At 31.5% G+C, this 19,786-nt stretch overlaps 2 protein-coding genes across 2 annotated transcripts; both read left to right on the top strand.

Annotated features, from left to right (window-relative positions):
* Positions 1-10,806: 10,806 nt before the first annotated feature.
* On the top strand, positions 10,807-17,150 carry LOC112525661 (CDP-diacylglycerol--serine O-phosphatidyltransferase 1-like). Its single transcript, XM_025135879.1, has 13 exons — positions 10,807-11,128; positions 12,060-12,251; positions 13,053-13,118; positions 13,207-13,266; positions 13,514-13,604; positions 13,708-13,762; positions 13,864-13,943; positions 14,128-14,244; positions 14,665-14,749; positions 14,916-15,007; positions 15,109-15,362; positions 16,356-16,444; positions 16,754-17,150. Exons 2-13 carry the CDS (start codon positions 12,091-12,093, stop codon positions 16,882-16,884), a joined length of 1,281 nt encoding a protein of 426 aa, XP_024991647.1. The 5' UTR covers positions 10,807-11,128; positions 12,060-12,090; the 3' UTR covers positions 16,885-17,150.
* A 1,559-nt stretch (positions 17,151-18,709) lies between these two features.
* On the top strand, positions 18,710-19,426 carry LOC112524632 (calcium-binding allergen Ole e 8-like). The gene has a single exon (XM_025134552.1). The coding sequence runs from the start codon at positions 18,776-18,778 to the stop codon at positions 19,253-19,255; it is 480 nt and encodes a 159-aa protein (XP_024990320.1). The 5' UTR covers positions 18,710-18,775; the 3' UTR covers positions 19,256-19,426.
* The last annotated feature ends 360 nt before the right edge of the window (positions 19,427-19,786 follow it).

The following is a 19,786-nucleotide window of genomic DNA, read 5'->3' as shown; positions in this document are numbered from 1 at the left end:
ATCTCTTGGGTAACCCGAATATCACTACATCCGCAATATCCATGTCTACAATATTGCGAACCTGGCTAAGAAACAGGAAAAATATTATCACCCTCAACTCATGTATGCAATTATGCTGGTGCTACTTGCTAACCTGATGGAATTAAAAAAAAATTGTCTTTTAGTCATGTTTGTAATATTGTCAACATAGATATTACAGACATAATAACATATGGATAAATATTGCAGATCACAAATATGAATATTACAGATATAATAACATTTAGATAAATTTAAAAAAAATTAGTTAAAAGACCAGTTTAAATGAGTAAATTTCCCTATGCTTTTACACCCATTTATTTACTTACATACCCTCTTTTAGAAAAGGGTATTAATAAAATACACCATATGATAACCTATTTATCTATAAACAATATATATTTGTGACACTTTTTATTTTGTTTTTATAAGAAATAAAATAATTAAATAACATGATAAATCATTTTATTAAATTAAAATAAAATAAAAAACACATCAAATCATGCAAAGTTATTTGTGTGGTAAATGAAATTAAAAACAATTAATTATATATGTTAATATGGTATAATAATCATATACAATCGTTAATAATCGTTGATGCATAAATTAAGATACTTGTAATTCTTTTATACTTTGTTATTTTTATGTAATTACAATAAATATTATCTTTGCCTAATTTAATTGCTTATAATATTTTTTTTATTATTCTTTATTTAGAAATTCTAAATTTTTAATTACATCAGAACACTTAGTAACACTGTCCCTTCCTAGACACTGCATGACTCAAGGATATACACATATCCACTTTAGAGCTATCAAACTGGCTCTTACTTTTGTCGATAATACAACATTTTTTTATTAAACCATCCACAACGAAGGCGCGTAATGAAAATTAAGCAGACGAAACTTTCACTTTTGAGTTAACTTAATGGGAGTCGTTGATCACCTATCATGTAGTGAAGCAAAAACTCTTGCATTCGATTATATGATTCTTATAACACATCATATTTTATATCGAACTCATTTGTCACGTCATTTTTCTCCATTCTACACTTCATACTTTCCACCATTTTGGTGGTACAAATGGCAAAACATTAAATTCGGTGTAACACTGTTTAATTACACTAAAAATTGTTAAAAAAATCATACTTAAATTACTCGATTTGACGTAAGGAAAACGGTGTTTATGGTTGAAGATGAATTACTTCTTGCATAGAAAATTACATCGTTTTGCTGTAAAAAGTAATATCGAATACAAACAGTATCTTGATTAAAATATATATTACAATAATAAAAATTTCTATAAATTAATATATATATATATATATTAGAATAATTAGGAATTGTATAAATTTAATTGAATAAATAAATAAAAAGGCAGATTAATGCATGTGTTTGTTTGTGATATTGTCGTTGAAATGAGTTTTAGTGACAGACACCCAGCTGCCAGCAAACATCTCCCTTTTTTCTTGTCATCTTATATGCTTTTTGTCCTTTTCTTACTTCCTTTTTGTTTTTCTTTCTTTATTTACACCAATTTTTTCAATTTTTTATTTTTAAAAAAATACCATTTAACTTATAATTTATTTCATTTTGGCCAATTTAATGAAAACCTTTGCTTTTTTTCCTTTAAAATTTATATAGAAATAAAAAACAGTCTAACATTTACTGTAAACTAACGGCAGATTCAGAATTTTTGCTAAGCGGGTCTTGATTGTTTTTAGCTTAATTTCACCCTTTTTCTATTTTTTTTAAATTTTGATAGACTTTTAGGGGTTTTGGTTAATTTTAAAAAACATCATTTTTATCCAATATGTTATATGTCAGTTTTTTTTATTAACCTGGACATCCAACTCACTATACGAGCCGACTAATTCTAGAACAACCACATGCTTTGTAGGTAGCCTAGAGTCACCACATTTGAACATTCGTGACCACAAGGGGATTTTTATTCCTTATTGGATTTGAAACTGGGACCTTTAAACACTTTTATCTTTTAGAGTCCAAACTCAAATGAATCAGACACCACCTTTGTGGGTTGGTCAGATTTTTAACTAACGAAAAATGGTATTAACACAAAACATAGTTTTGGGTATAATGAAACAAATACATAAAGAGATTCTGATAAGACCCAAAAGGGGCATTGAGACTAATTAAAGTTGATTAACTTTAAGCACTATTATCCTTACTTTTCAACAAATAAAAGTGATAATTTTTAATATTTATTTATAAATAATAATGATTAATGTTTTATTTATTATTTGATGAATAAAGGTTGCTTAATGATTTGTGGTATAATGAACAATAATGATTACATTACTTAATGATTGCTTATCAATGATTAAGCCTAATTAGTGTTTAGAATCTCAAACAAAATTAAAAAGTATTTTTTTTTATAATTAAAAATATCCAAATTTAATGAATTCTTCAAAATTAAAAGATAAAGAAAAAGAACTGATTTTTTATTGTTTTCACAAATAAGGTTGAATTTAATATCATTTTATATATGATTTATTTGAAAATTTGTTAGGGTATTAAAACTATTAGATTTTTCAGATATAAATAATGTTGAAATTTATAAAACAAAATAAAATATACTTTTAATTACAAAATTCAGTACAAAACACTAAGAACTAAGATCTAATTTCAACGGTTTATATATTTTTTTATTAACCTGGATATCCAACCCGCTATGCGAGCCGACTAATCTCAATGCGACCACCTGCTTTGTAGATAGCCCGGAGTCACTGCATTCGAACCTCCGTGGCCACAAGAAGATTTTTATTCTTCCTTGGATTTGAACATGGGGCCTCCTGGTAGTTTTGACCTTTGGAGTCAAACTCAAACCAATCAGTCACCACCCTTGTGGTTCAGTTTATAATTAAGTTTAAAAAACTAAAAATAAAGTTTTAAAACGTTTTTATAGCCTCTCAAATTTTTAACGACAATACCTTATTGTAGAATAACACAATTGTGATACTCTTGGAAGAGTTAAGGGGAACACTCGTCAACAAGTGTCTGGATAGACTAATCAATAACGGTATAACGATTCAGTGGATCATGTGACCCCATACCCTCGTACAAAAAAAAATGTTTTTTTTCATAAATAATTTTCACTTACAAATCATAATATGTTTTTTAATATAAAATTATAGTATGTTATTTTAATTACATAAAAAACATATTATGTTATATATATTTCATTAATTGCATCAAGTAGATAGTATATTTCTCAAAATTAAGCTTTTAAGGTGTAATTATAAATATATTTATTAATAAAAATGTAACTAAAAGGTATACGAATTTTATTTGAAATCAATATTGATATATATATTTTATGTCCTGTTTTTTTTATAAATACGTAAGAGTATCTACAGTTAGAGGTGCTTATGGATTGAGTTGATCGGGTTGAAAACATTTGAACAATTCAATTCAATGTTTGCGGTTTGAAAAATCTTAATCCAACTCAACCTAAACCAAAGTGCAACCCAACCCAACCTAAACCGTACGGGTTAGTCGGGTTGGTCGGGTTGGTCAGGTTGATACTTTGATACATTCAAATATTTTTTTAATTTTGAATATGTTATTTCTCTACCTATAATTTCTTTTTCATCATCAACCATTTGATACAACTTATCCATACTTCTTATGTATATCACATTCAGTTAAATTTCTCAATTTACATATATATGTTCACAGTTACTAAACATATATACAAATGAGTTATATAGAGATGTGAATAAATTAAAAAAATGTGTATATGAATAGCGTACGTGATAGTGTGATTGTCTAATGTAATTAATAGAATTTTGACAATCATATTAAATCTAAGAAATAAAAGGATGCCGGGTTCATCGGGTTGGGTTGGATTCAAATAATAGTAACCCAATACATACAGTTTGAAATTTTTACAACTTGATTAGACATCATGTTGTTTTAGGTTGAATTATTTCATGTTGGGTTTGGTTGATCTGGTTGGTCGAGTTTTTGAGCACCCCTATCTGCAGTGATGAAACTTTTAAGAACCTTATATTTTATATTTTTTTCTTGTCACATTATTATCACACGAACAAAATAAAACCTCAATAAAACTTGAAAATGAAAGTTATTACAAAAACCTATTTTTTATTTATTAAATATAACTTTATTTATACATTGTTATATAAATTTAATATATATATATATATATATATATATATATTATAAGGGGCCTAATCAAATGAGAACTGATTAGTTTGTGGTAACTGTGAGAACCAATCTCAACCACAAATCAGTAGATAAATTAGGAAATTTATAATTTTGGTAATTTTTAATTAAAATTTTAATGCAAAGGTATTTTAGGTATTTTCTTTCCTCTCTCCTATCTCCTATCTTCTATCTCCTCTCTTCTCTCTCCGTCCCCCGGCCTCCGACCACCGTCCTCCGGTGATACCACAGTGGTATCACAATGCATCATATATGTGATTGAGTATCACACTGTGATCGTTTGTGCGGTCGATCGGATATGTAACACAGTGGTATCACAATGCATCATATATGTGATTGAGTATCACACTGTGATCGTTTGTGCGGTCGATCGGATATGTAACACAGTGGTATCACAATGCATCTTATATATGCTTGAGTATCACACTGTGGTATCACCGGAGAATGGTGGCCGGAAGCCGGAGGACGGGGACGGAGAGAGGAAAGAAAATACCTAAAATGTCCTTACATTAAAATTTTAATTAAAAATTACCAAAATTAAAAATTTCCTAATTTATCTATTGATTTGTGGTTGAGATTGGTTCTCACAGTTACCACAAACTAACCAGTTCTCCCTTGAATGAGCCCCTATATTATAAAATCATTAAAAAATTTAAATATAATTTATGAGTTTTCATTTTCCTATATTAATTTTAGTTTATTAATATAGAGGCGATGATTAAAAATTAGAGAAGGAGCATTGGAAAATTTTGAAAATATAGTGGCATGTAGGAAAATTAAAACAAAATTAATTAATTTATATATTTTTTTTTATCAATTTTAACTTATATTTCCTATAAATTTACCAAAATAAAATTGTTAAATAACAATTAAAAATAAAAAAATATGTAGACAAAAACCTATGTTTTTATTCGTACATCTGTATTCTTACTATAACTTATAATTAAACAAAAACATCTTAAATTTTAAGTAATATGTATAAAAAAAAGTACTTCATGCATAAAAAATAATTTTTAAGAATTTTTATTAAATGTTTTATAATATATTATAGATAACTTATGATTAAACGAGAACATTTATTTTACAATGGAGGTTATTATAAAAATAATATAAATTCAAAAAATTGTGGTTCTAAGAGATGAAAAAGCAAAGTATTTTAATAAATCATATATTTAAATATTTTAACCCATAAATTTAGGATATTAAAAAAAAACAAATGAAAACAGGGTTGGTGGTTTCCTTGTATAGATTGGAACCTTGGAATTTGGACCCCATATTTATTGGATCTCAGATTTGTGATTCCTATGGTTTTTTCTTACTTTTATTTATAAACAAAACAGTGGGCTTTCCTCCCTCACAGCAGCAGTGATTTTAATAACATAAATATGGTAATCCATGTTATGGAAATAATTTGATATAAAATGATTAAGTAGTCAGAATGATTAAGAGATTCTTATAGTTGTTTGGTAATTATTTACAACGAAATCAAGACATTGAATGGTTAAGGGAGTTTCATGATACAAAATCATTCAGAGGGTTTCAGAACCACTAAAAGAATGATTTTTTTTGCCAAACAAGATCCACCTCTTAATGATCCAGATGTTGCCTCTTAATTAAATTATTAAGAGGTAAACAAGCAACCCATGTGACGACGACAGTGGCGTGATGGTGGTCGGGTGACTGGGATTGGGTGGATGTGACGGCGACAGTAATGGCATGGTGGTTAGTGGTGGGTTGGGGTGGTTTTGGGGTGAGTGACAATTGCGACGACGACAATAATGGTGTGGTGGTGGGGGTTAGATTATGAGCGTGACAGCAACGGTAGTAACATGGTTGTAGTAAGGATGTGTAGTGAGTGACCGGGGGTGGGTGAGTGTGATGACAACAATAGTGGCATGGTGATAGTGGTGTGATAGGGTAGGGTAGGGTGGGTGGCGGTGACAGTAGTGGTGTGGTGGTGGGGGGGGGGGTTAGGAGTGGGGCATGACGAAGAATAGTAGCATGGTCGTGGTGAATGGTGATAGAATTCAATTCCTTTCATTACGCCAAAGAATGATGAATTCATTAATTTTGTGGAATTCAATGGAATATATTGCCCTAATACAATCTATTGAATCGTGTGATATATTGTTTTCGACTTTCTCCTCCTCCTATTACTCCCTATCGGATATTGTGTTACGGTCGTTGATTACATGCTTATCACTTCCACGATGATTGATGATCGTGTTATATAACTAAGCACAGTTTTATTTCAAAATGTGTGTATTAAGCTGAACTGAAGTTATGGATATCGTTACGCAAATACGAGATATATTGGCATCTTGCAAACAAGCAGTATTAAACAATCAAACACGTGTCATATGATATCTCAATAGAAAATTTGAACCAAGTATACTGATTGTAGTATGTACTGTGTACCGATACATGGCCTAACACATGTATACATAAATTAATCATGGATATATGAACATCGTACCGTAAAACTCTAAACACATATCATATGCATAAATCACTTTTGAAAATACTAAGCATTCTTTAAAATATTAAATACAACGTTATTCTTGATTGTCATACATATTTAACATAAAAACTCAAATAAAATATAAATACTATATTATAAGGTATGTGAGATAAACTCTTAAAAATTATTTTTAATGCATCAAGTACTCGTTATCGATGCATATTACTTAAAATTCAAGATTATAAATAAGTTGGGTCTAAATATAACTTATTTAAACTCCATTGAATTCATTTGACTAACTGTAGATAAACATCTCATTTTGAATATAAAAAATATAAAACATAATAAGAACAATGATTGAGTTCTAACAAAATATTTAATTATTATCTTTATAGAAAAAAATATACTATTAAACCGAAAACAAATTACTTCTTTATTAAATCTAAATTAAATTAAACAAATTACAAAAAAAAACGAGAACTTTTAAATAATTAATTTAAGGGAAAAGTCTAAAAAAACCCAATGGACTTTAGTGTTTGGAATGATTAAGTCCTTGGACAATTTTTTGGAACAAATAAATCATTGGACATTCCAAAACATATTAAATAACTTCTTGGACTTTCTAAAACCTGTTACATACATTCTTATTACCTATACAACTGGTTAATGTGATAAAATAATGAAAAAATCCGAAAAAAATAATGAACATTCATATTTTGAACAATTAAGTCCCTAAGCATTTTTTGAACAAAAAAATATTTAGATTTATAAAATCAAACAGATATAATAAAAAATACTTACATTTACAAAAAAAATTACATTTAAAAAAGATTTTTGATAAAATTTATTTTAATTAAAATTAATATTTTGTCAGTGATTTTTCAAACTAAAAAAAATAATTATTGATTAAATTTATTTTAATTAAAAATAAAATATATCACGTATGTGATTTTTCAAATTAAAAAAGAGATTTAAAAAGATTACTGGTAAAATTTATTTTATTTTTTGTTAAAAATAAAATATATTTTTATTTTTAAACACTAGGGAGATTCGTGCTCCTCCCCGAGAAGCACTCTCTGTTATGTTCTCTCTCTCATTAAAACAAATTTCATCAGTAATCATTTTAAACTTTTTTTTAATTTGAAAAAATCATATATGAAATATATTTTATTTTTAATTAAAAATGAATATAACCAGTAATCCTTTTTAAATCTCTTTTTATTTTTTTTTAATTTGGAAAATCACTGACATAATATCTTTTATTTTTAATTAAAATAAATTTTATCAATAATCTTTTTAAATGTAAGTATTTTTTGGTATATTTGTTTTATTTTATATAATGTAAGTACTTTTTTGGTTCAAAAATGTTTAAGGACTTTATCGCTCAAAATATGAATGTTCAATGACTTTTTTTCATTTTTTTCCGTTATTTTACTACGTTAATTAGTTTTATAGGTCATAAGAATGTATATAACATGTTTTAGAAAGTCTAAGAAGTTGTTTAACAGGTTTTGGAACGTTCAAGGACTTATTTGTTCCAAAAAATTGTCCAATGACTTAATCATTCCAAACACTAAAGTCCATTGGGTTTTTTAGACTTTTCCCTTAGTTTTATAGGTCATAAGAATGTATATAACATGTTTTAGAAAGTCCAAAGAGTTGTTTAACAAGTTTTGGAATGTCCAAGAACTTATTTGTTTCAAAAAATTGTCCAATAACTTAATCATTTCAAACACTAAAGTTCATTGGGTTTTTTTAGACTTTTCCCTTAATTTAATACTAATATCAATATTTTTTTTTCTTCAAATTTATATTTTATTCAAATATAAAAACATATATTTTCACAAAAGCGCATAAAACCGTATTATAACATCGACAGAGATAAAAAATAAAACAAAACATTAAAATCAAGATATATCTTACTACATTATATAAATATCCTTCAGTCCTATAATATATCATATATCCAACACAAAAATCTCAAAATGAAATATTGTCCTAAACAAAGCCCACATAAACATAACGTACTTAATTGTTTTTTTATTTTATTTTTAAATTTTCCATTAAATATTAAAAAATATCTTAATCCAATAGAAGAAGACCAAAACAATTAATGCTTGTAACAAATACTCCTACACTGACACCATATCCAACCTATTTAAATGCAAATTATTTAATGGAAAAGAAATCCATTTAATAGTATTTATTTTAAAAAATATATAGAAATTTCTATTTCATTTAAGTATTAATTAAATATATGGAATATAATGTAATAATGATAACTAAATGGATTTACTAAATTTGGATTAGTACTAACAATTTTAATAACAATGTATTTTTGTACGCGTACGGTATACAGGCTGCTCTTTCTTATGACTCGTAATTTCGATCATCGTTTTTTTATTCGAGCACATGTCAGTCCATCTAGAAAGACAACAAATTATACGTGTAAAATTGTTGGCACATGATATGGTTTATTTGATCCTTATACACCTTTGTGGTCGGTGCTCCAATAGGCCTACCAAAACCCTATCGAAATAAATGATTGTCGCGTTGTATCATAGCAAATGCATATTCTTTTTATAGATCATAGAAATCGTGCTTTTTCTGTTTAATAAATAAGACGATAAATTTGGTGGTCTTCAAATGTTTATACTTTGAGTAAATAGTGCAGATTAAATCGACGATGTAGGTCAAACATCACAAATGTCATGGTTGACTCTTGTGTGTAGATGAACATTTGGATAGGAACCAGTATACTGGACATGATAAAGACTGATCCATTGTGTCATCAGTCTAGATTAGACCAGACCATTTCGAACCAGTTTTTTGGACCATTATTTTGTTTTTGAACCTTTAAATTTAACAACATAACAGTTATTTAACAATACACGAATTGTTCATCTAAATACTGATTTTGGTTAAAATAAGAATAAATAAAGTTTGATGGATTCAAATCAAGCTAAATGTAGACCTATCTTGTCATACATACACATCGATACTAAAGTCCAGTAATGCAACCAACTTCGTCGTCAAAGGCATGAAATCACCCTCGTTCGCTTTATTCAAAGACGGCATAATCAATAGTTAGATAAGTTAGGTGGTTGTCAAAATGGACTGGGTCGAACTAGACCCGTCAATACTTCCTTTTTTTTTATTTTTTAAATTTCATAAATAATTAGCTATTAAATTAATTATATAATTCTTATTATATAAAGCAATTTGAGAGATCGTAAGAGATCCGAGCACATTTTCGTTCTTTTAGCTAAAGTTTTTAGTTTTACCTATACAAATATATTTAAACTATCACATCTAAATTCATAGGGGCTTTCTTTAATCCATTTTTTTTATTAACCTGGATATTCAACCCGTTTTGCGAGCCGACTAATCCCAAGACGATCACCTGCTTTGTAGATAGTCCGAAGTCACAACATTTGAACCTCCACGGCGACAAGAGGATTTTTATTACTCATTGTATTTGAACATGTGACCTCCTGATACTTTTGACCTTTAGAGTCAAGCTCAAACTAATCAAGCACCACCCTTGTGGTTCCCAATCTTTTTAATCAAAACAAGAAAGTTATAAAACCGAACCCTTGAGACCACCTTCTTCAACTCCAGGATGTGACGAGTTGACATCGAGGTGCCAAACGACTTAAGAGCTCTTGGAAGCCATCAGCCTGTTATCCCTAAAAATTCATTACAACCCACAAGAAAATGACACATTGTCAAGAGAATATACTGAAATTTTCATCTTCTTAGGATTCAAATCCAAACACCGTCAAAGTTCTTGTGGTCATGGATGTTCACCTGCAATGAATTCAGGTCATCTGAAAAATTAGTCGGTACATATAAACTGACCCGAAAATTCACGATTAACAAAAAACATATAAAAATTTGTAAAGTTTTTTCCCCTTTTTTCAAGAGAATAGAAGAAAAAGAGGTGGAGAAAGGGGAAAAGAATAAAAGCAAAGGATATTATTATCCGAATATCAATGGTGGAAGGTCACAGAGAGTTAAACTCTACACACACACACACACAGACTACATGTGAAATACGTTACGTCACTTTTAATCGTCTTTCGATTCGTAATTCTCTCTATCTAATAAAATCTGTCCATCTTCTTCTCTCTCTCTCTGTGGACCATCGTACTTTTTTCTTCTCTATATCACTGTTTTTCTCTCTCTGATCTCTCTCTGTCGCAGCAATATATACATACACGTCCGTTATATGTATATGTCTACACAAAGAAATCTTTATTTCTTTCAAAAGAGATAGAGAGAAAACCACCCAGTTACCTTTAGTCGTTCAAAACTCCGATTAATCATATCAGCCTTCACTTCTTCATCAAATATTTCATCATTCCACTCTTTATTCCTGAGATCAGACGGTTACGGATCCATTTCCCTCTTCAATCTTGCGGCTAGGGCTCAATTTTATACGTAATAAAACACTCTCTCTCTCTCCTGATAATCTGTTATGTTGTACATGTATGCCTCTGTGTACTTTTTAATATCTATGTGTACCTTGTCTTCCATTTTCATGCACTCTGTGTTACCATCTCTTCATTAATTTCTGATTTTCCTTTTTATTTCCGAGATGGGTTTTCAATGTTCGATGGGAATTTTTAAGTGGGGTTTGCTGATTGGTTTTTGTTGATTGTTATGCATCACATTTCGGTCACGAGGTTTTGTTTTTAGTTCTTGATTTCAGATTCGATGGCCACACGATTCAAAGCCAATATGTGGGTATTTGAATTTTGTTGTGTAATTGATATATTCTTCATTGTTTTTCAAGACAAAACTGCTGAAAATTTTAAGCCAAAGCGTTTAATTTGTATAGAATTTCGTAGACGTCTCTATCTCTGAATGTGATTGAATTCTTGGTTATGAAACGATTGTTTATGGCTTGGAAACTGCTACACATATCTTTTCCCATAATTTTCTTCACAAATCTTTTGTTTCTTGGAGCATTCTTTCATGCTTGAATGGTTCTTTCTAAATTGAATGATTCTTTCATGATTTCTTTGAAACCATTTATCTTTGATTGTTTGATTATAAGATGGTAATCTAATGTCTTGTGTGAATTGTAGCAGTTCTCTTCTATTTTCTGGTATTCACCTTTTAGTCTACCTAAATTAGTGTGAGGTGCTTTTCCCCATTTAAAGTTATTTTTTCCATCTTGTGTGAATGTATGAATATGAATAGTTTTTGGCATATGATTTTGGGTGAATTTGACTGAAATAGGAATGTCTCAATAGTACTTATTTACTGATCAACTGTAATTTTGGGTTCATATTGTTTTTTTTTTACTAGAAAACAGTAAGCAATTTCCTCTTTATTCACCTCCTCCTATTCATGTTGTAATTTGCAGTGATCAAGAAAGGTCAACAAGACTAAACATTATGGAGCCTAACCATAGGAGAGGAAGGAGAAAAGACCATGTTGGTCACTATAATGGTGAAGTGAGCTTAAGGATTACTGATGATGAACTTGACCCATGGACAGCATGGGCTTACAAACCTCGAACCATTTCATTGTTATTCATTGGTGCATGCTTTCTTATGTAAGTTTCTTGCATTAAAATTTGAGATATCGTTTCTTGGTTCCTTCAGGTAAAACCTATATCTTTGGCTATGCGTTTGGCTAAAATTTTGTCTGAATAGTTCAGTATGCACGGTAGCAAGGATGATTCACACTGAACAGATTTTTTATTGGTCGTCAAATTGAACCTTTTGTCCTTCAAACCGCATATCATAGCTTCTGCTCATCATGCATTTCTATGTCATTGAATTATTATCTCAGTACTTGACTAATACTCCCTCCGTCCCAAAATAAAAATGCCGACAATGAAAAAGACACAGTTTTAGGAGTGTGCAAACATTATACTTTTTAATTAAATAAATGGCAATTTTTCCCTTAACGATATCATGATTAAGGTTAGGATTGTAAAGTAGACACTTACTTTTGAAAGTTGGAGCTTATTTTGGGACAAACTAAAATAGAAATATGGACACTTATTTTGGACGAAGGGAGTACATGCTTTGGTAACTTGTGTTTCTTTTCTTTCTGTCTAGAAACATATACATATACTCCCTCCGACCCATGAAAATTGCAACATTATGTTGTATATTCGAATCTTTTCTAGCCAAGCCTTTATATTTCCCCATCGTACATTCCCCTACCTTTTAATGACAGTTGACTAATAGTCAAACACTTATCTTAAACCATGTGTCCAATCAAAATTGCAATTTTTCATAGAACGAAGGGAGTTTGGTGATCATAAGGAACTTGATCTTATTAATTGGGTGTTTTTTCAAATTGTCGTTTTATTCATTTTAAATTCCCTTTTGGAATGTGTTCTCAGTTGGGCAAGCGGAGCTCTTGATCCTGAAAGTAGTTCATCGGCTGATCTTGTAACATCAGTCAAAAGGTGAGTGCTCATCCGTAGAGTTAGATTTCTTGTGCATGACTTGCGTCATCCATGAAACCAGCATTCTAATATCTATTGCTTATTGAAGGGGCATATGGGCAATGATGGCGGTTTTTCTGACTTATTGTTTGCTGCAAGCTCCTTCTACGTATGTTTCTCAATCAAGTTTCTCATGCCATAGTTGGCTCATACCATTGTGTTTTAAACCACCCTATATCTAGATATTTAGGATTCATGGAAGCTTTGTGATTTTATGAATTACATCTCCATTTAGTCATGGATTATTTAAATGGGACCCACAAAACGAAAATGATGAATGGTCAAAATAAATAAGCTTTTTCTACTAGTGTAATATAATAATACCATTATTCATTTTCAGTCTCATGGTCTTTCAGGTTACTAATTAGGCCACATCCAGCAATTTGGCGCCTAGTTCATGGGATGGCCGTTATTTACCTTGTTGCTCTGACATTTTTGCTTTTCCAGGTCGGTTTTTTATTTTGCCCACGTCTACAATGTTATATTCCTGCTTATAGCTCGATATGGAACCCGTTTTGCTAAAACTTGTTTTGCTAACTTTTCATGCCAGAACCGTGATGATGCTAGGCAGTTAATGAAGTATCTCCACCCTGATCTTGGCGTTGGTAAAATATTTTGTGTTATTTACATTTCTACAACTGCTTTTTCTTCATATATAGTAGTTTATGTTGGTGTATTGACTTTGTCTTTGTTAATATTTTCTTAGAACTTCCCGAGAGGTCATATGGCACCGATTGTCGAATTTATGTGCCTGAAAATCCAACTAGCAGGTTTATAAATGTTTATGTATGATTTCTTCTTTCACAATCTTTGCATTTCTTTCTTTTGTCTTCTGTCCCTTGAAAATAAATTCCATGTCAATTATGCATATGGAACATACAACATTTGACTTTCAGAAGTCAAAACTGAGTTTCTTTTGGGGATGAAAAAGAGCTTTACAGACCACTAAAAATTGTTTCGGGTTTTGCAGGAGACACTTTTTGATGAATTCGTTCCTGCTCATATTTTCGGATGGTGGGGCAAAGCAATAATGATTCGTAATCAACCCCTTTTGTGGGTATTGTCAATCGGATTTGAGTTAATGGAGGTTAGACACCTATGAACTAATAAGTTATACGTTCTAGTTGTCTTCTTCTCTCTCCATATGGGCTGGATGACCAGTAAGTTATGCATCCTTGACTGGAAGGGGGGTATTTAGCTAAATGACCTCCTGAAAAGTGCTTTTTAAATCCATGATCTTCTGACAAGTTTTTGGGCAGTCTCGTGTGTGGAAGTGACATTCTTCTATTAAGCAGTTTCATTCTCGAACCTGTTAGAAGCTTCATGGATTTAAAAGAAAAGACTTAGCAAAAGGTCATTTAACCAAAGACCCGACCGAAAAGTCATGAGTTCGAGTCATGGAAACCACCCCTTTTCGTTCCTTTTTACTGATCCTTGCGAGTTGGCTCTTTTGAACAAATCTTAAGCTTCTCTCATATGAAATTGATGCATTAGTTCTGTTTTTCAGCTCACATTTCGCCATATGTTACCGAATTTCAACGAGTGTTGGTGGGACAGCATTATTCTTGATATACTAATCTGCAATTGGTTTGGTGAGAAACAAGGCCCTTATCCTACTCTTTTCTTGTAAATTACTCAAAATTTCTACATATAGCTTGGCAAATGAGTATTACATTTTAACGTTAAAAATGACTTGAGTTTTGGTTGAACCATGGAAGGTAATTTGTATTGATGATGGTAATATTCTTTGCTGGGCAGGTATCTGGGCAGGAATGCATACTGTTCGCTATTTTGATGCCAAAACATATGAGTGGGTTGGAATAAGCCGTCAACCGAATATATTAAGCAAAGTACGTCTGTCTTTTCATACATTCGAGTTAAAAAGTTTAGTTCAAAAAAGTAGTGGATTAAGTTTAGAAAATTCTGATTTAGAATCCATGTGTTTTATCAGGTAAAAAGAACGTTGGGCCAATTCACTCCTGCACACTGGGACAAGGACGAATGGCACCCGCTTCTTGGTCCTTGGCGATTCATCCAAGTTCTTAGCCTGTGCATCGTGTTCTTAACCGTGGAACTCAATACATTTTTTCTCAAGTTTTGCCTTTGGGTTCCTCCTCGAAATCCAATAATTGTTTATAGGTTGGTTCTTTGGTGGCTCATTGCAATTCCTACAATTCGAGAGTACAATTCTTACCTACAAGACCGGTAATCCTCTCTTTCCTTCGACCATCTTTATATGAACATTACTCCCTCCATCACAAGATAAAAAGCCACACGGGTTTAAGAAATGTGGAGTAATTACACTTGTTAGTTAACAAACCGACAATTTTACCCTTAATAAAATTCTCCATCTCATAATAAAGGGTAGAATTGGAAAGTATGTGGACACTTATTTTGGGACGAAGGGAATAGTATTTAAGGCATTTTGACAACAATTTACATGTTATACATTTTTACAGCAATATTCACCATGACAATTACCAACTTAGGACCAGGACCGGGACCGGTAAGGACCAGTTATGGACCGACGACATGGGATCGGTTATGTTCTCTCATGAAAATTCAAGGCCCAGCACGGGACCGGTTACAGGACTGTGACCGTTATACATAGGCCCGATTTCTTAAATAAAATTGAAGTTTTTTATAAATTATGTATCAAGTTTTTTACAAAAAAATTCGAAGTGTTTTTTTCAGCTTTTCAAGTTTTCTTTGAATTTTTTTTTTCAAGTGTTCCAATACTAAATTTAAAAAATCGTAATTATAGGAACATCTATAACACTTTTGTGTGGAAAAGATTTAAAAAATGATTTAAAGTGTATTTGAATGACCCAATTAGATATTGTAAAGTGTATTTAATAAGATACTATACAAAAAGGAATCTCTTCGAACAAGATTTATTATATGTTTAAAATTGAATTTTGGGAGAAAAAATTTGGGACCAATTTCGGCCTGGGACCTGTTCTAGGGACCGCGCTTTGTACATGGAGAATGGGCCAGGTGTTTTTGGTCGGGACCGGGACCAATTTGGGCCTGGCCCGCGGCAGGACCGATTTTGGACATCTCTACGGCCAAGATGAATAATAATACTTATGAAAGGGTGCCACCTCCTTATCCGCTAGGCCAATCCCACAGGGACAATATAACTCATCATAGAATCTATTGTGCAACTTGTGATTTTCTAAGGTGATTTATTTTCAGAAAACCGGTGAAAAAGGTCGGAGCTTTTTGTTGGCTTTCGCTTGCCATCTGCATCATTGAACTTTTCATCTGTATCAAGTTTGGCCATGGTGAGTTTTATCTTCTTCACTGCGATGCGAAATCATTTGTAATTTGTGCTCCCACCCCACATTCCTGCTCATGTTGACTCTTATGGTCAAACTTTTTATCATATGAGCTCTACATTGATGGAACCATCACAAGATTAACCGAGCACAGGGTTACGTATAGCGTTGTGACAAAATTTGTCGGTTTATCAGGCAATTTGTGATGATAAATTCAAAAATGATAGAGTTCGACTTTGGGTTGACATTTAGATGATTTGACCTGAAAAAGTCGAATCTTGAAGTATTTTCGTGAGTGACGGTTTTCTTTTTCAGGTTTGTTTCCGACTCCGATGCCGAGATGGCTGGTAGTTTTATGGACAATTGCTGGTGTGGTTCTTTCAGGGTTCTTGATTTTGTGGACGCGGCAATCTCGTCGTCGAACTATAAGCCGAAAGCGCGTATGAAACTGTAATGAAATTGTGGGTTTTAGCCATTCTTTGATTCCTTGGTTTTAGATGTTTGTAAATGCTAATTGCTTTGAAATTGTAAGTGGTTATTATATGAGAGGGTGACTGGCAAACAGAAAGGGAAGATGAATTCTCCTTTTTGACATTTTTTTAAATAACATGAGAAAAGCCAAAAGGGCATATGATTACATATTGGCAAAGGCAAAACTATTGTACATAGCAATTAGCAATAGCAGGTAAAATGAGATAAATAAAAAGTTGTGTACTTTGATATGTTCTTTTCAATAACAAAAATAATCATATAATAAATGTAGATTCCATTTGTTCAATTATCATCTATTCAGGGGTGTTTATATTCCGGTTTGGCACCGATAATAAACATTTTTGAGTGTTTGGATAAACAATTTATATCAGTGTCAAACCGGTAATAAAAAGTTTTAAAGAAATTTCTAACTTATAATAAATTGATAAAGACTTTTATAGAAAAACATAAGTTGTTTGAAATAAGCAATCCCAAACACCCCCTCAATCAACAAAATGCTCATTATGGGTAACTTCTCTATGTTGTACAATTACATACACAGGTGGTGGGTTGTGTTGGAGAGTGTATCTATGTGAGATTTCAAATAGAGTACTTAAACGAGGTTTCCCCTTTTATTTTAGCCCATTTAAGCAAGTATAATGGTTAGCAGATTAGCCCAATGGTCTAATTCCTTCTCTTTTTTACCAGATTTAGCGATTCGTTGGTTTTCGGGTCATGACCACATCTACAATCCCTTCTACTTATGTCTCTAATTTGATGATTGACCTCTCTTTATCGACTAGTCTCACTTATCTTAATTTTCTGGATAGCTATTTTTTACGAATGAAGTACCAAGCACGACTTAGTTTCGTAATCTTCCTCTTCCTTATTCTTTATTTCTTCTTTTTTTGTTTGACAACCAACTTCATCCGTTATGATATCGAGTACTGTTGTTCATAGTACTATAGTCCTTTAGTAACATATAGAAAAGTTGAGGGTTTTTCGAGAACTTGAGGTACCAGCGTTTAGTGAGCTCCTTTATGCAAATTGTTTCGATTTTATTAACTTAATGGAGAAAGTTGATTATGAAATAACTTACTGAAGATTGTGCCGAAAAATGTTTGGAAAACGATTATATTTAAGTGAAATTTGTATGTAAATTTGTTATTTTCTAACATTTCTGTTTTTTTAATTTATAAAACTTTTAATATAATATATGGTATGAACTTTTATAATAGTTCATTCAAAAATATATCTGAATGACAGTTAATTTTAGAGTGAATTACACTTTTGGTCTCTATAGTTTATTCAAAGACTGCTTTGCTCCTTTTAATAGTTTCTAATTGACGACGTTAATTTCAAAGATCTTAAGTGTTATGAAATTAAAAGGTTAATAACCATTAATGTAGATAGTTTTTTTTAGAGATAAAATCTAAAATTTAAACATATCATACTTGACTTAAAAAAAAAGTAACCACAAGGATGGTGGTTAATTGGTTTAAACTTAGGCTTCAAATGTCAAAAGTGTCTGGAGGTCATGGATTTAAATACAAGGAGAAATAAAAATTCTCTTGTGGTCACGGAGGTTCGAATGCGATAACTCTGAACTACCTACAAAACAAGTGAACGTTTAGGGATTAATCGACTCGTATGGTGGGTTGGATATCCAAGTTAATAAAATATAATAATAATAAGCCTTGGATGGGACTTTTTTTGACTTTTACTCAAAAATAGTAGTGGTTTGACCAATTTATATCGGCTGTATCCATGGGTCCCTGTCCCTGTCCCTGCCTTCCACTCCTCTCATTCGTATTTTTTCTTCCATATTCCCCCTTATCCCTTCCTTATTCAATAATTTTATCAGCAATGGAGACGGAAGGCAACAAGCCGTCGGTGTACCTGACGAACCTGGAGGAAGTGAAGCAAGTGTTTAACCGTTTTGATGTCAACGGAGACGGCAAGATCTCTGCCGCGGAGCTCGTCGATGTCATGAAGGCACTCGGATCCAACACGTCTCTGGATGAGGTGAATCGAATAATGGCGGATATCGATACTGATTGTGACGGTTTCATCAGCCTAGAGGAGTTTGCCGGTTTCTGCAAAGGAAAGTCCGGCGAAGAAGATGACGGTGGGATGAAGGAGCTCCAGGATGCGTTCGACCTCTACGATCTGAACAAAAACGGATTGATTTCAGCGAAGGAGTTGCACCAGATCTTGAGTCAGTTGGGGGAGAAGTGCACCGTAAATGATTGTACGAATATGATAAAGTCGGTGGATTCCGATGGCGATGGCTATGTGAATTTTGAGGAGTTCAAGAAGATGATGTCGAACAATCCATCAAAGTGAATCAGCGTAACTTTTCTCTCTTTCGCCATATACTTCTTCTTTGAAATAATTCACATAACAAACTGTGATTTTAAATTTCACAATGAGATTGTGTTTTCAAACATTATTTTAGATTAAGCAATCACAACTATATGTTATAAATTGCGACATTAGTTCAGTAATTGTTATCACATTGATATTGATGATGTTACATTCATAACCTTAATCATAGATAATGGTTCTTACGAGCCTCGTTGCCACAGCCATTTTGGCTCGTTATGCTTCAATATCGTGTTAGCATGCGGCACGTATGACTAAATGAGTGTTTTTGTAAAGCGATATGTGTCTTGCTTTTAGTATTTAACTTAATTTAGATCATTTAATATCGGGGACAAAATAATTAATAGTAAAAAATATATGTGTGTGTATATATGTATATATAGATTTGAGATCATGTGAGAGTGAGACCAAATTGTTTTCGTGAGACACATAAGACCATATTTTTACAATTGAAACTTCACAGCAAAACACTTTGAAGGTAACTTGTTTTTA

This window comes from Cynara cardunculus (genome assembly GCF_001531365.2).
Source record: "Cynara cardunculus var. scolymus isolate 2C chromosome LG 13, CcrdV1, whole genome shotgun sequence".
Taxonomy (NCBI): domain Eukaryota; kingdom Viridiplantae; phylum Streptophyta; class Magnoliopsida; order Asterales; family Asteraceae; genus Cynara; species Cynara cardunculus.
Note: the sequence above shows the minus strand (reverse complement) of the source record. Positions and strands in the feature narration are given on the sequence as shown.